Source organism: Psammomys obesus, unplaced genomic scaffold (assembly GCF_907164565.1).
Source record: "Psammomys obesus unplaced genomic scaffold, mPsaObe1.curated_primary_1811, whole genome shotgun sequence".
NCBI classification, from domain to species: Eukaryota; Metazoa; Chordata; class Mammalia; order Rodentia; family Muridae; genus Psammomys; species Psammomys obesus.
In genome coordinates this window covers 1,119,282-1,131,871 of record NW_026596092.1, presented here as the reverse complement: position 1 = coordinate 1,131,871, position 12,590 = coordinate 1,119,282, and the positions used below count along the sequence as shown (strand labels likewise).

The window sequence follows — 12,590 nt, the reverse complement described above, 5'->3', positions numbered from 1 at the left end:
GCTCACAAATTAGATGTGAGATGAAGAGGGTCATGCCAAGGATTTCCAAAGTAGAGATCCGAGAAGGAAGGGTTGTGTTGTATGTGTTCTCGAGGTAGAGTTGAGAGGCTTCAGGATCATTCAACATAGAAAGCAAAGGGGGAAGAAGGGATGTGGTGATGGCAAGATGTGGAGGCTGTGTTGGCAGCCCCTCCTACCTGTTGGGACTTTCTGCATCCACTGTGCCACCTGGATCCCTGTGCCACCTTCGGTGGCATTCACTGTGAGGAGTCAGTGATGAGGGTCTTGCTTGGCAGTTGAGGTTCCTGTAGTGAACACGGTATCTCTATAATACAGTTAACAAAGATCTGAAATAAAAATGAGATGTAATTATGGTTGTTTATGGAAACACACTGAGTTCCTGCATCAAACTTTCGGGCGGTTGAGGGATGGAAGCATGCAGCGGCATAGCTGGGCTCTGGACACAGGGAGCCCTACCCATGCAGAGATGCTGATAGCAACCCACTAACCTGCAGCAAAGCATCTCAACTCTGAGTTGTGGCAGCAAAGAGCACAGCAAAAGAGGTGCTGTTTCTTCTTTTAGGACTTGCATGGGATTGCCTAAAAACATAATGAATTTGGGAGTTGGGCATGATGGTCCACCCTGACCGGAGGAGTTACTGGCAGATAGTGCCTTCTGGGAAAGGAAGGGCCAGTTTTCTCTGTGATAAATCAACCACATTCCAGTGGAAGGCCACACATGTAAGATTTGGCTACAAATTGGCCTTCCTGCAGGCAGGGATGGGAGTGAAGGGTGTGGGGTAGAGAGGCAGGAAAGGAGACACAGTGTTGGGTGAGAAGGGATGCGGGGTGCCACTGGAAAGAGTTGGGGGAGGGGGGATGAATGACCAAATGTATACATTTCTTATTTTATTTTTAAACAACGAACTTCTCACTATTAATCTAATTTAGATCAGTGTTTGTGGTAGTATTCTTTTAACTTTACATACAAAATTGCTTGTAAAAAAGTTGATATCCTTGGCCCATTGTAAGTTATCATCAAGGAGAAAAGTCTCTAGAAAATTTGTCATTTGTGTCAAGGAATCTGAAACAAAGTATTGTATATTATACATTTAGAATATTACAAACGTTGGGAATACATACTTTGTGAACTTTGTATTCTATTTCATTATCTTTGACTACATAATACTAGAATTCTGATTATCCATCTTTGTTACATGCAATTACAGAGCTCCTCATCTTATTTGGAGAGTGGGCTGCTGCTGACTGTGATATTTAGTGTATATTTTAAGTTAATAGCATTTTGAAACTGGCATAGACTGCGTCTCACATAACAGGTTTCATTTCCACTTCTGTCTAGCTAGAGCTGTGTCCTCGAGAAGTAGAGTACACACATTGCACTAGCGTACAAGCAGTGCTGCTGCTGAGGAATTGGGAGCGCTGTAGTAAAGCGTGTCTGTTATAACAGGGCGCGTCAAAATAGTGTCTAAAAACACGAAGTAAAAACCTGTGCTTTTGTAGAGAAGATCCTGTGTTCCTCTACTCCAAGTCAATAACCCATTTTGCTCTGAATGTAAATCCTGACTAGTCATTGATAGATGGTGTCAATATCCTGTATGCCAAAGAAAATTAAACGTACACAGATATTTTGTAACCATGTGAGAACGCCGTCGCTTGTCACACCTCCTGCTTCTTTAGAGTCAGTTGTAACCCCGCCGTGTATGCTTTGGGTCCAGTGCAGCAGCACCAGTGGAGATGAGGCTGACGCACCTTGCAATGGCACCACCTTCATTTCTTTTAAAGGGCAGTTGGGCGTCCCTGTGCTGTTTTGTTTCTGTGAAACAAGGTGACTTAATGTTATGCACACGGCATGGGTAGTCACATTAAGTGAGATGCACATGACCCAGCTTTATTGGCAGTCCTGGGCATAATCATGTTAAAGCTTCTGAGAGAGAGTTCAATAGCACATCCTAATGGCTCTCTCAGAAACTCACCTCTGGAAATTGTCATTTTACAAACCTTCTTGTCTTTCAGGTGACATAAATGTGTGCTAAGAGTTAAACATCTAGAGCATTTAGCTCTCTACCAGTAATGATTACTGTTCAAAAGCAGATCTTAAGGCTACTAAGTTGTGCTAATTTGGGGGCTAAGCTGTGCTGTTCTCCAGCTCAGTACTGTGCCTGGGTCTGCTGTGACTTTAGCTTCCTATTTATACCTTATTCAGAGCAGCAGAAGTTGCTATTATACCAGTTGACAGATCGGAACCAAGGGCAGAGACTCAGAGATTCTCTTTTTTACTAGAGCCCCTTCCATTGTTAAAGGTTGGTAACATGACATCCTTGAAGAAAAACTTCTAAACCTGCAGGCACTTTGCATCTCCTAACAGGTGTCCCAGGACATAGTCAAATGTGACCAGCCTCTCGTGCAGAGCTCCTTGTGGTACTGCAGAGCCTTCTTCACCTTGCCTGTGCTCACTGCTGCTAATTTTCCTACCACAGGAACACTCACTCAGAATGAGATGGTATTTAAGCGGCTCCATCTGGGTACTGTCTCCTATGGAACAGACACTATGGATGAAATCCAAAGCCATGTTCTGAATTCTTACATACAGGTATGTGAATGTACTTCTGAATGCCATCTCCTCTCAGTGCACCCACACAGGTGAGCTGAATTGAGCCTATTGTATGCTAATTTGATTATTTTACTTCTTAATGTTACCTTGCAATCAATACTAGTATCTCAATCAAGAAGAAACTATGTCGAGCATTTCTGTATCAGCAGAGTCATGGCAAATATGAGCTCAATCACTTTTTATATTACTTTCTAAGTGAATTGTTTCTAAATATTATTTAGTAAACAGTATTTATTTTAAATAGTAATTACTAGAATACTGGCATTACTATGTTTCTTAAAAAATCCCTTGGTTTTTTTCCACAATTAATAAAACTTTCTCAAATTAAGCTACATTCTGTTTTTCATCTTTTCCAATAACTAAGGTACACACTTCAGCACCATGCACCATTATTTGCCCTTCACTGAACTCCAGCAGCATGAGGATTTGTCTTGTTAACAGGCATCTCTCTCAACAGGATGATTTGAAACAAGTCTCAAATATCCTGTTTTTTTATCCAAGTAATTATCATGTAACATTTTTAAAGAAGATATCACCACTTCACAAAAGCTGAGGCACAAGAGCGGGAGTGGTCTGGTTTAACTTGAGCAGAGAAGCCAGCCGTCTAGAGAGGCTTCGCGACAAATGCGCCATGTAGAGTACCCCCTGACCAGCCCCTTCACATGATCCGAGCTCCTGACTTCAGTGTGATCAGGGCCCTTTTCTGTGCAGGTAATGTTTAGATCAAAGAGAGGGCTTATAACCCTGGCCTCAAGGAGTGTTTGTGACTTAGTGATTGTTACCTTTTCTATCTGTCATAATTTGAAGTTACCAATTCATGGCCATGAAGAGTTTCAGTTCCAGGAAATGTGTCTGAAATATCAGGTACATGATGATACTTGATGCAAGCAGTTTCACTTCTCAGGCGGCTGCTCTACCTGTCGGCTGGTTTACTTTAAACAAGATAATGTCCATATTTTATAATCAAATCCACTCAGGTCCAGATAGTCCAATTAGTTCAGAGCACCACACCTGTGACATCAGCCAAAAAGCCAGCTGAGTGTTGTATGTACAGTAATGTACTTTAAACATGCTTTGGTAGGCTAAATTGGACTTTCTCTCCTTAGAATTTAGTTGTCAACAGCACATTCCACTTTTAGAATTTTTCCTCGTCCTGTAGTCACTGCTGGTGTGACATGTACATGTTCTTGAGTTGTTTCCAGGTAGCAGGAACTTTGATTTGTACAGTAAGCATTTATCTTATGTGATGTGTCTGTACAGTGATCACCTCACACGCTTGGATATCATTCATTTGGATATAATTTGTATGTACACTATGTATAAAAAGCATTTTTTAATTCAGAGAAATTTTTTTAGGTTTTTATGAAAATTTTTATTTTTTAAAATTTTAAAGTTGAATTTTCAGAATTAGGGTTTGTTTGTTTGTTTGTTTTAAGTATATCGTTTCCCTTTCCTCCTTTCAAGCCCTGTCATATACCTCTCCTTGCCCTCAAATTTATGACCTCTTTATTGTCACTGCAAGCATATATGTGTGTTTGTCTTTTGTTTGTGTGTATCTCTATAGGTGTATGTGTGTGTATATTCCTAAATACATAAATATAAGCTGCTCAGCCTATATACTGTTACTTGCTTGTATATGTTTTCACGGTTGACCATTTGACATTAGATAACCTCTTGGTGTACCCTTAGCTAGGGAAGACTGTTTCTCCTGTTCTCAGCTTTCTTTAGTTGCCTGTAGTCTTTGTAGGGGGTTGAGACCTCATGGGCTTTCCCTTATCCACTTTGGCATCTCTAATATTGTTGTCCTTCTACTGATAGAAAAGCAATCTTTTTTGCTGAGCCTTTTGAGGTATAGCTTCTGCCATTTCTAGGAGACCCAATCTCACAGCAAAGTCCCTGTTTCTCTGGCCTTTACAATCTTTCTCCCAGTGCTCCCTAGCCTTAGCTGTGAAAGCTGTTGTGATGATATCTTCCTTGGAACTAAGCTCTACAGCTCCGCATTATGATTGGTTGTGACTTTCTGTAATGGTCTCCCTACACGGAAAAGAGAAGGTTCCTTCATTAGAGGGAAGGACTACACTTACCTGTGGGTCTGAGGACAAATATTAAGACTGTAGTTAGGGATTGTGCTGGTTTAAAGAGTGGAAGTTGCGGGTTCTCCTCCAGTATCCATGACTTCCCTAGCCCTAGATATTAACTGAGGTTCTGTTATCAGACATGGGTTCCCTCCTGTTGATGTCCTAAGTCCAGTTAGATGTAACCTTGGATATGTAAAGGTATGTCTGCCCCTGACTGCAACCTTAGAATTATCTTGCTGTGCTGGTCATTATTGTGGTTCATTGACATCAGTACTAAATAAGAGTTATCTGTTGGTTGCGTTCTTGCTTTAGAAGCGTGCATGGTGCCTTCTGGGAGGAGCCTTTCAAATTAGTTCTAGTCAAGGGACTTCTAGGCCCTGTGTCTTCAGCAATAGAGACCTTTTACATCAGGGCAACCAAGTGCAGTAGTAATAGTGGGGGATGTTTTTAGAGTCTCTTGGACAACCATGACCGACAGCTCAAAACAGGGCTTCTCATAGGGTTTTGGTTAGATGCCCCTTGTCTCCTGGAGGGACTATTGTCAGCCAAGAAAGGAAATTTTTGTTTAAACTATATACACTGACTTACGTGTAGTATAGGCCTATTCAGGTAAGTAGTTAATAGTATGGCTCCTTATGACTGCTTTGAGTATTGGAGCGAAACTGTCTTTGTAGGAGTGTGGGTATGCTCCATCGTCTTTCTTTGTTTAATAGTTTAAAAGGGTTGGCTGTAAATCTTTGAAAATCTGGTGGATTTCTGTTGTGAATCCATCTGGCCTGGCCTTTTTAAATTGGAAGGCTTTTTATAACTCTTTCAGTCTCATTTGTTATGGTTCTGTTTAGGTTATTGATTTGTTTCTTGGTTTAATTTTGGTGGTTTGGCCAAATCTAGAAAGTATTTCTTTTAGATGTTTCAGCTTACTGGAGTATAGGATTTTAAAATAGTTCTTCATAATAACCTGAATTCCATTGATGCCCACCGTAGTATTTTCCCATTGCTGATTCTGTTCATTTGGGTCCTCTTTTTATTTTGGTTAGTTAGGCCAAAGATCATTAGTCTTGTTTATCTTCTCAAGGAAACAGCTCTTAGATGCCTCATAGTCTTTGTATTGATTTCTTTGTTTCTATTTCATTAATTTTTCACTCAGTTTAGTTACTTCTTGCCTTCCACTGTGTTTGGATTTGCTTTCTTCTTTTTCTAAATTTTTTAGTTGCCTCATCAAGTCATTTATTTGTATTATTTATATTTTTTTTCCAACATAGGCACTTAAAAGCTATAAATTTTTCTCATAGGACTGCTTTCAATGTGTCAGAGATAGGGGGTGTTGTATTGTGTTTTCAGTTTCATTTAGTTCCAGAACATTTCTTTTTTTTTTTTTTTTTTCTTTTTAGTTACATTTTGTTAACTCTGTGTCCCAGCTGTATCCCGCTCCCTCATTCCCTCCCCAACCCCACACTCCCTCCCTGGTCTCCTCCCTGCCCCTTTCCAAGTCCCCTGATAGGGGAGGACCTCCTCCCCTTTCATCTGACCCTGTTTTATCAGGTATCTTCAGGGCTGGCTGCAAAGTCCTCCTCTGTGGCCTAACAGACTGCTCCTCCCCTGGGGTGGGGGTCAAACAGCCTGCCCTTGAGATCCTATTAGAAATAGTCCGTGTTCCCCTTACTTTGGAAAACTACTTGGTTACTGAGCTACCACAGGCCACATCCGAGCAGAAGTTCTAGGTTATATCCATAGATGGTCCTTGGTTGAGTGTCAGTCTCAGAAAAGACCCTGTGCCCAGATATATTTGGTCCTTGTAGAGCTCCTATCCTTTCCATATCATACTAACTTCCCTTCTTTCTTATGATTCCCTGCACTCTGCCGAGGGTTTGGTTATGAGTCTTAGTGTCTGCTTTGAAACACTGCTAGGTAGAGTCTTTCAGATGCCTTTTGTGGTAGACTCCTGTCATACATTCAATGCACATCCCATTTGTCTTTCTAAATGAGGATTAATCACCTTCGCCTGTGTCCACTTTCTTGATTATCTTCTTTAGGTGTGTAGATTTCATTATGTTTATCATGTCTTGTAGGTCTATATAAGCGAGTATATACCAAGTTTGTCTTTCTCCTTCTGGGATACTTCACTCAGAATGATCTTTTCTAGATCCCACCACTTGCCTGCAAATTTCATGATTTCTTCCTTTTTGATTGCTGAGTAGTATTCCATTGTGTAAAAATACCACAATTTCTGTATCCATTCCTCCGTTGATGGACATCTGGGTTGTTTCCAAGTTCTGGCTATTACAAATAAAGCTGCTAAAAACATGGTTGAACAAATGTCCTTGTTGTGTACTTGAGCAAATTTTGGGTATATACCTAGGAGTGGTATAGCTGGGTCTTGAAGTAGCACTACTCCTAGTTGTCTGAGAAAGCGCCAGATTGACTTCCAGAGTGGTTGAACCAGTTTACATTTCCACCAGCAATGGAGGAGGGTTCCCTTTTCTCCACAACCTCTCCAGCATGTGCTATCACTTGAGTTTTTCATCTTGGCCATTCTGATGGGTGTAAGGTGAAATCTCAGGGTCGTTTTGATTTGCATTTCCCTAATGGCTAATGAGGTTGAGCATTTCTTTAAGTGTTTCTCTGCCATTCGATGTTCCTCTTTCGAGAATTCTCTGTTTAGCTCTGTTCCCCATTTTTTAAGTGGATTACTTGGCTTGTTGCTTTTCTGCTTCTTTAGATCTTTATATATACTTGATATTAGCCCTCTGTCAGATAAAGGGTTGGTGAAGATTCTTTCCCAATCTGTAGGCTGTCTATTTGTTTTGATGACAGTGTCTTTTGCTTTACAGAAGCTTTTCAGTTTCATGAGGTCCCATTTATTGATTGTTGCTCTTAGAGCCTGTGCTGTTGGTGTTCTGTTCAGGAAGTTGTCTCCTGTGCCAATGAGTTCTAGGCTGTTTCCCACTTTTTTTTTCCAGCTGATTTAGAGTATCTGGTTTTATGTTGAGGTCCTTGATCCACTTGGACTTTAGTTTTGTGCAGGGTGATAAATATGGATCTATTTTCATTTTTCTGCATGTAGACATCCAGTTGGTCCAGCACCATTTGTTGAAGATGCTGCCTTTTTTCCATTGAATGGATTTGGCTTCTTTGTCAAATATTGAGTATTCATAGGTGTGTGGGTTTATTTCTGGGTCTTCTATGCGATTCCATTGATCCTCCTTTCTGTTTCTATGCCAATACCATGCAGTTTTTATTACTGTTGCCCTGTACTACAGCTTGAGATCGGGAATGGAGATACCTCCAGATGATCTGTTGTTGTACAGGATCGTTTTGGAGATTCTGGGTTTTTTGTTTCTCCATATGAAGCTGAGAATCTTTTTTTCAAGGTCTGTAAAGAATTGAGTCAGAACATTTCTTAAAATTTATTTCTTGTTTTTATACTTTGTCCCATTAATCATTCAATAATTTTTTTTAAATTTCCACAAGTTTGTGTATTTATTTGAGATGTATTTTTCTGTCAACTTTAAGGTTTTGCAATATGGTCTAAGAGGATATATGGAGTCATCTTCACCTTTTTTAATTTGTCCAGATTTGTTTTGTGTCCCAAGATATGGTATACTTTAAAGAATCTTCTTTAATTTTTTTGGGGGGGGAGGTATTTGGGTAGAATATTCAACAGCTGTCTATTAAGTCCATTTGATATGGTCTATCATTTAATTCCAATTTAATATACACATACTATGTATATTCCAAAATTTTTTAAAGTTTTGTCAAAGATTTTATTGCTTTAAATTTTCTAAAATACATTTTAACTAAAATATAGTTACCCTTTCAAGGGTCCCCTCCACTCTTAATTTTTCTTTGCTTATTAATATTAACATATATATATATGAGGCTATATATGTATGTGTATATACAGACATAGATATATGCACAAGTGTATACATATAATCTGCTGAGGGCATTTTTGTTGTTTGTATATATATAGTTTCAAGGCTGCCCTTTGTATTGGATAAACAGGCATTAGTTGCAAGTAGTTCTTTGTCTGAATGTGGGACCCTTGTGAGATCTCCCCCTTCTGTGTCAGCATGTCTATTGAGATTGTCGTTGCTCATGTCTTTTTTGTGCAGCCATTTCTAAGAAAGGCTCCTCCAGCAGCCTCTTGGCTTCATAGACTTTTTCAGCTCCTCTACGTGATGTTGCTTGAGCCTTAGACTAAGGAGCTGAGCTGCACTTGTACCCATTGGGGCTCTGTACATCACCGCAATCCACTGTTGCAGCTGTGGTTTGCTGTAGTTGCCTCTCGCTGTAGAGAGAAGCTTCTTTGAGGATAGGTGCACTGATGTAGGAATATAAGGCTAAGATTTTGAATGTAGTTGATGAATTACAGTGGTCTAGCAAAATGTGGTAGTAGATTCTCTTCTAAGGGTTGAAAGTTTCATCCCAGCCTGAGATACATAGCCAGCTAGCCCCAGATAGTTGGCAGGTTTCTAGCAGCAGGCATGATTTTCCTCCTGTTGGGTGAGACTTAAGTCTAATTAATCAACTGTTAGTTCCCGCCAGCATGTGAGTGCCATATCTGTTCACCTTTACAGTTACCTTGCCATGCTGGCCATTGTAGTTCATAGGTATCATAGCTGAGTAGAACTGTTACTTGCTGCCCTCCCTTAGCAGCTCACAATGTACTTTCTGGTACCATGGAAGTTAGACTGTGGGAAGGAAGCTTTCAGATTAAACTCATCTAAAACAAATCTGAGTCTTGTGTCCTAAGTATGCAGTGTCTTCAGTAATAGGAACCACCTTCAGCCTCTAAGAGGCATCCAAGGGCAACAGCAACAGCCTGTGTTTCTTTAAAGAGGTGTTTGGACTACCCTGTATCCATGATATGATTATTATAATTATTTTAGTAGGAACATATTAAAAGGAAAAGAGTTGAAGAATAATTATATAAATATAACATATTTTTAATGTGTACTTATTATATCCCAGAGTATTTGAAGATTTTTTTCACCAAAAGCTGTTTGTGGGCTTTTCCAGTAAGACTCTTGTATGTGGAACTCGTGTTAGTACCTGTTTATGTTCTGTTATTGCAATGATGGTTGACTATAGGCTACTATAATGTAGCATAGATCTTTCTTAACCTGATTATCTTTGCCCACTGGAAGCACTGAGTGGGTGAGAGCTTGCTCTTTAATGGAATTTGTGTGAAATTAAATTGCACAAGCATCAGTGGGCATTACATAATTCAGAAGGGTTAGAGGCTAAGCTCTGCTGCAGCTGGAGCAGCTCCATGTAAGGTGGTGCAGGTGGGGGCCTCCATACAGCTGTGGGCAGCACAGGTGAGCACTGAGCAGACACCTACCAAGCTTGATAGGAAGAGGCTCACAGTCAGTGACTCTGAGTTACTGTGTGCCTCATATCTTCTGAGTCCTGTCCTACATCACTGAAGTCAACAGGAGAATGTGTGTGTGTCCTGTGAGGTTGGGAAGTTTCCTCTGTCACTCCCCCTGGTAGAAATGAGGAACACAAACCATCACTGGATGGTGGCAGCTCACTCACTCATAACCAGACATGATGGGAATTAGACAGAGGCACAGTGCTCAGTAGGCAAGTGCTTCTCATGGACAGGACCGTGACCTGACAAGCTTGTTTTTCTTGACATGGCCCATTCCTATAGCTAATCTGTTAGCTATAAACTGCCAAAGCTCAGAGGCCAGTGGACAGTGGGGCTATTGATATTTAGGAAAGAGTCTTTAAGAATTCTGGCTGCTTTGCTTTGCTTTTGTCTTATGTATAGTGTGTGAGCAAACCATTCTGCCTTGATCTTCATCTTGCTGTTTTAAGGAATGAAGTAAAAGTTCATTGAGCTTAGGAAAAGGGAAAGTGTCAGCTTTTAAATATCATACCAAATATTATACTGTGAGTGACATTCTCAAAATAGCCAAGCATTTTTCATTGCTGAGATAAAAATGATTTATATTCCTGGGTACAGTGTGAGAGAAAGAATCAAACTTCTGTTCTTGTCTCAGGCAGCCTGTTTTACCTCATATATACACCAGTAATTTCTGTCTGGATCATTTCCTTCTGTCCGCCCTCATTACATGGCACCTTTTTTTTAAAGGTACAGTCCCAAGCAAGTGGGCACACCGCAAGTTCTGCCCCACCAAGAAGAAGCCAGGCTTCAACCCCTAAAGTTAAGAAGAGCGTCAGCAGTAGAATTCATGAAGCAGTGAAAGCCATCGCCCTTTGTCACAATGTCACTCCTGTGTATGAGGCTCGGGCTGGAGTCACTGGAGAAACTGAGTTTGCTGAAGCAGACCAAGACTTCAGTGATGAGAACCGTACCTACCAGGCATCCAGCCCTGATGAGGTCAGTTGTTTCCTTAGAGCATCTTGATTGGGGAGGGTGTTCTTCACAGTGCAAACATGTGTGATCTCTGTTTTCACCTGGACTCCACAGGCGGGAAGGTTGCTTCTCTGGAGCAAGGAGACAGGACTGTGTCCTGGATTCTGACATTAACCTTAGCTGAAGTACATGTGACCCTCTGGGCATAACCCAGGCCTTTAAGGGCTCACCTTTGACCCTGCCATGTCAATTCCTAAGAGTTAGTCTGCATGATCCTTGGTAGCCACAACCTAGACCTCTGCAATTCAGACTACTGCAGGCCAGATTTACTTACGGCATTAAGGGAAGATTCTGGATCTTCGGCTTTATACCATTGCATTCAACAGTTTTTACTAGAAATACCGTGAGAAAAATGAGCTGCCTTTATCACAAATTAGTTCCCAAAATAAACGAATTACTGTTGCTGTACTTCATTATCTAATATTTTCTTGTGTTGCAGTGAGTCACTGGGTTTGTATATTAAATTTTCAGTTCTGTAGAATTTATATACATCTATTCTTTTAAAAGATTTGGAGTATAAATAATTGAGAAACCTACAGAAAGGATTTTTTAAAACCTTAAATGTGTTAACTTAGTCATTTCTAACTTTACTCCATTGGGATTTGGTAAGAGTCATTATTAAATTTTCTACTTCTTATGCAGTCATTCTGAGTGTGTTTATGCAGGTTTATATAATCTGTCCCCTCAGAGTACTTTAAACAGTTATGTAATATAATCAAGCCAACTATGGAGACAGTGTTAACAAATTAGATTTTTCAGATACCCTGCAAAATTAGATCATATAAGTACATAATAAATATGGGTAGGGAAGCTGGTAAATTTTGATTCTAAAAGTAATAGAAAGGTAGGCATAGAACCCTCAGTGTTATTGATGAACAGGGGAAAGACCATGAAGGGGAGGGGAAAGGGGAAAGAAAACAGTAAGAACAAGCATAGAGATAGAGGTGTAAGAAAGTATGGTTGCTGGCTGTACACTTTGCCACAGAGAACAAAGCCCACCTGGTAAGTTAGTAAGTGGTGAGCACAGGAACCAGCGGCAAGGAGAGATGGAGCTAAGGACTGTTAAAGCATGTACTGTGTAGTCTGGAATGCTGCGGCTACTTTTATGTCAGGGGATAGATGCCTTGTAAGTTTGTATGTGAGGAAGGGAGCCTTGTAAGTAGTTGACCCACTGTGGAACGTGGTGGATAGATGTGTGCTGAGAGTGAAGGAGCCTGCTGTCTGCGGATGCATGGAGGCCCCACTGGGGTTGGAGGAAGCCTTTTTTTTTTTTCTTCAGCTGCTCTAGGGCAGAAGTCTCTTGGTATCATGTGTCTATTTCTCAGAATAGAATGACTATACTTCTTGATCTGTAGGAAAACCCAGTGCTGTTTCTTCCTCTTTATGAAAGTTAACTGTGGTGGTGTCCTGAAAGTCTAGACTGCAGTGGTGAACAGTTGTGTCTTATGTGGACGTTGGGACTACTTTCTTGGTGAAGGACAGGCTTCAG

At 40.6% G+C, this 12,590-nt stretch overlaps 1 protein-coding gene across 2 annotated transcripts in view; it reads left to right on the top strand.

Moving 5' to 3' along the window:
• Atp9b (ATPase phospholipid transporting 9B (putative)) overlaps positions 1-12,590 on the top strand; it is a 219,926-nt gene that overhangs the window by 166,913 nt on the left and 40,423 nt on the right. For both annotated transcript variants that reach the window (XM_055628015.1, XM_055628014.1), the window contains exons 14-15: positions 2,499-2,611; positions 10,817-11,065. In XM_055628015.1, the coding sequence (XP_055483990.1) occupies positions 2,499-2,611; positions 10,817-11,065 (362 nt within the window). The remainder of the gene's footprint in view (positions 1-2,498; positions 2,612-10,816; positions 11,066-12,590) is intronic.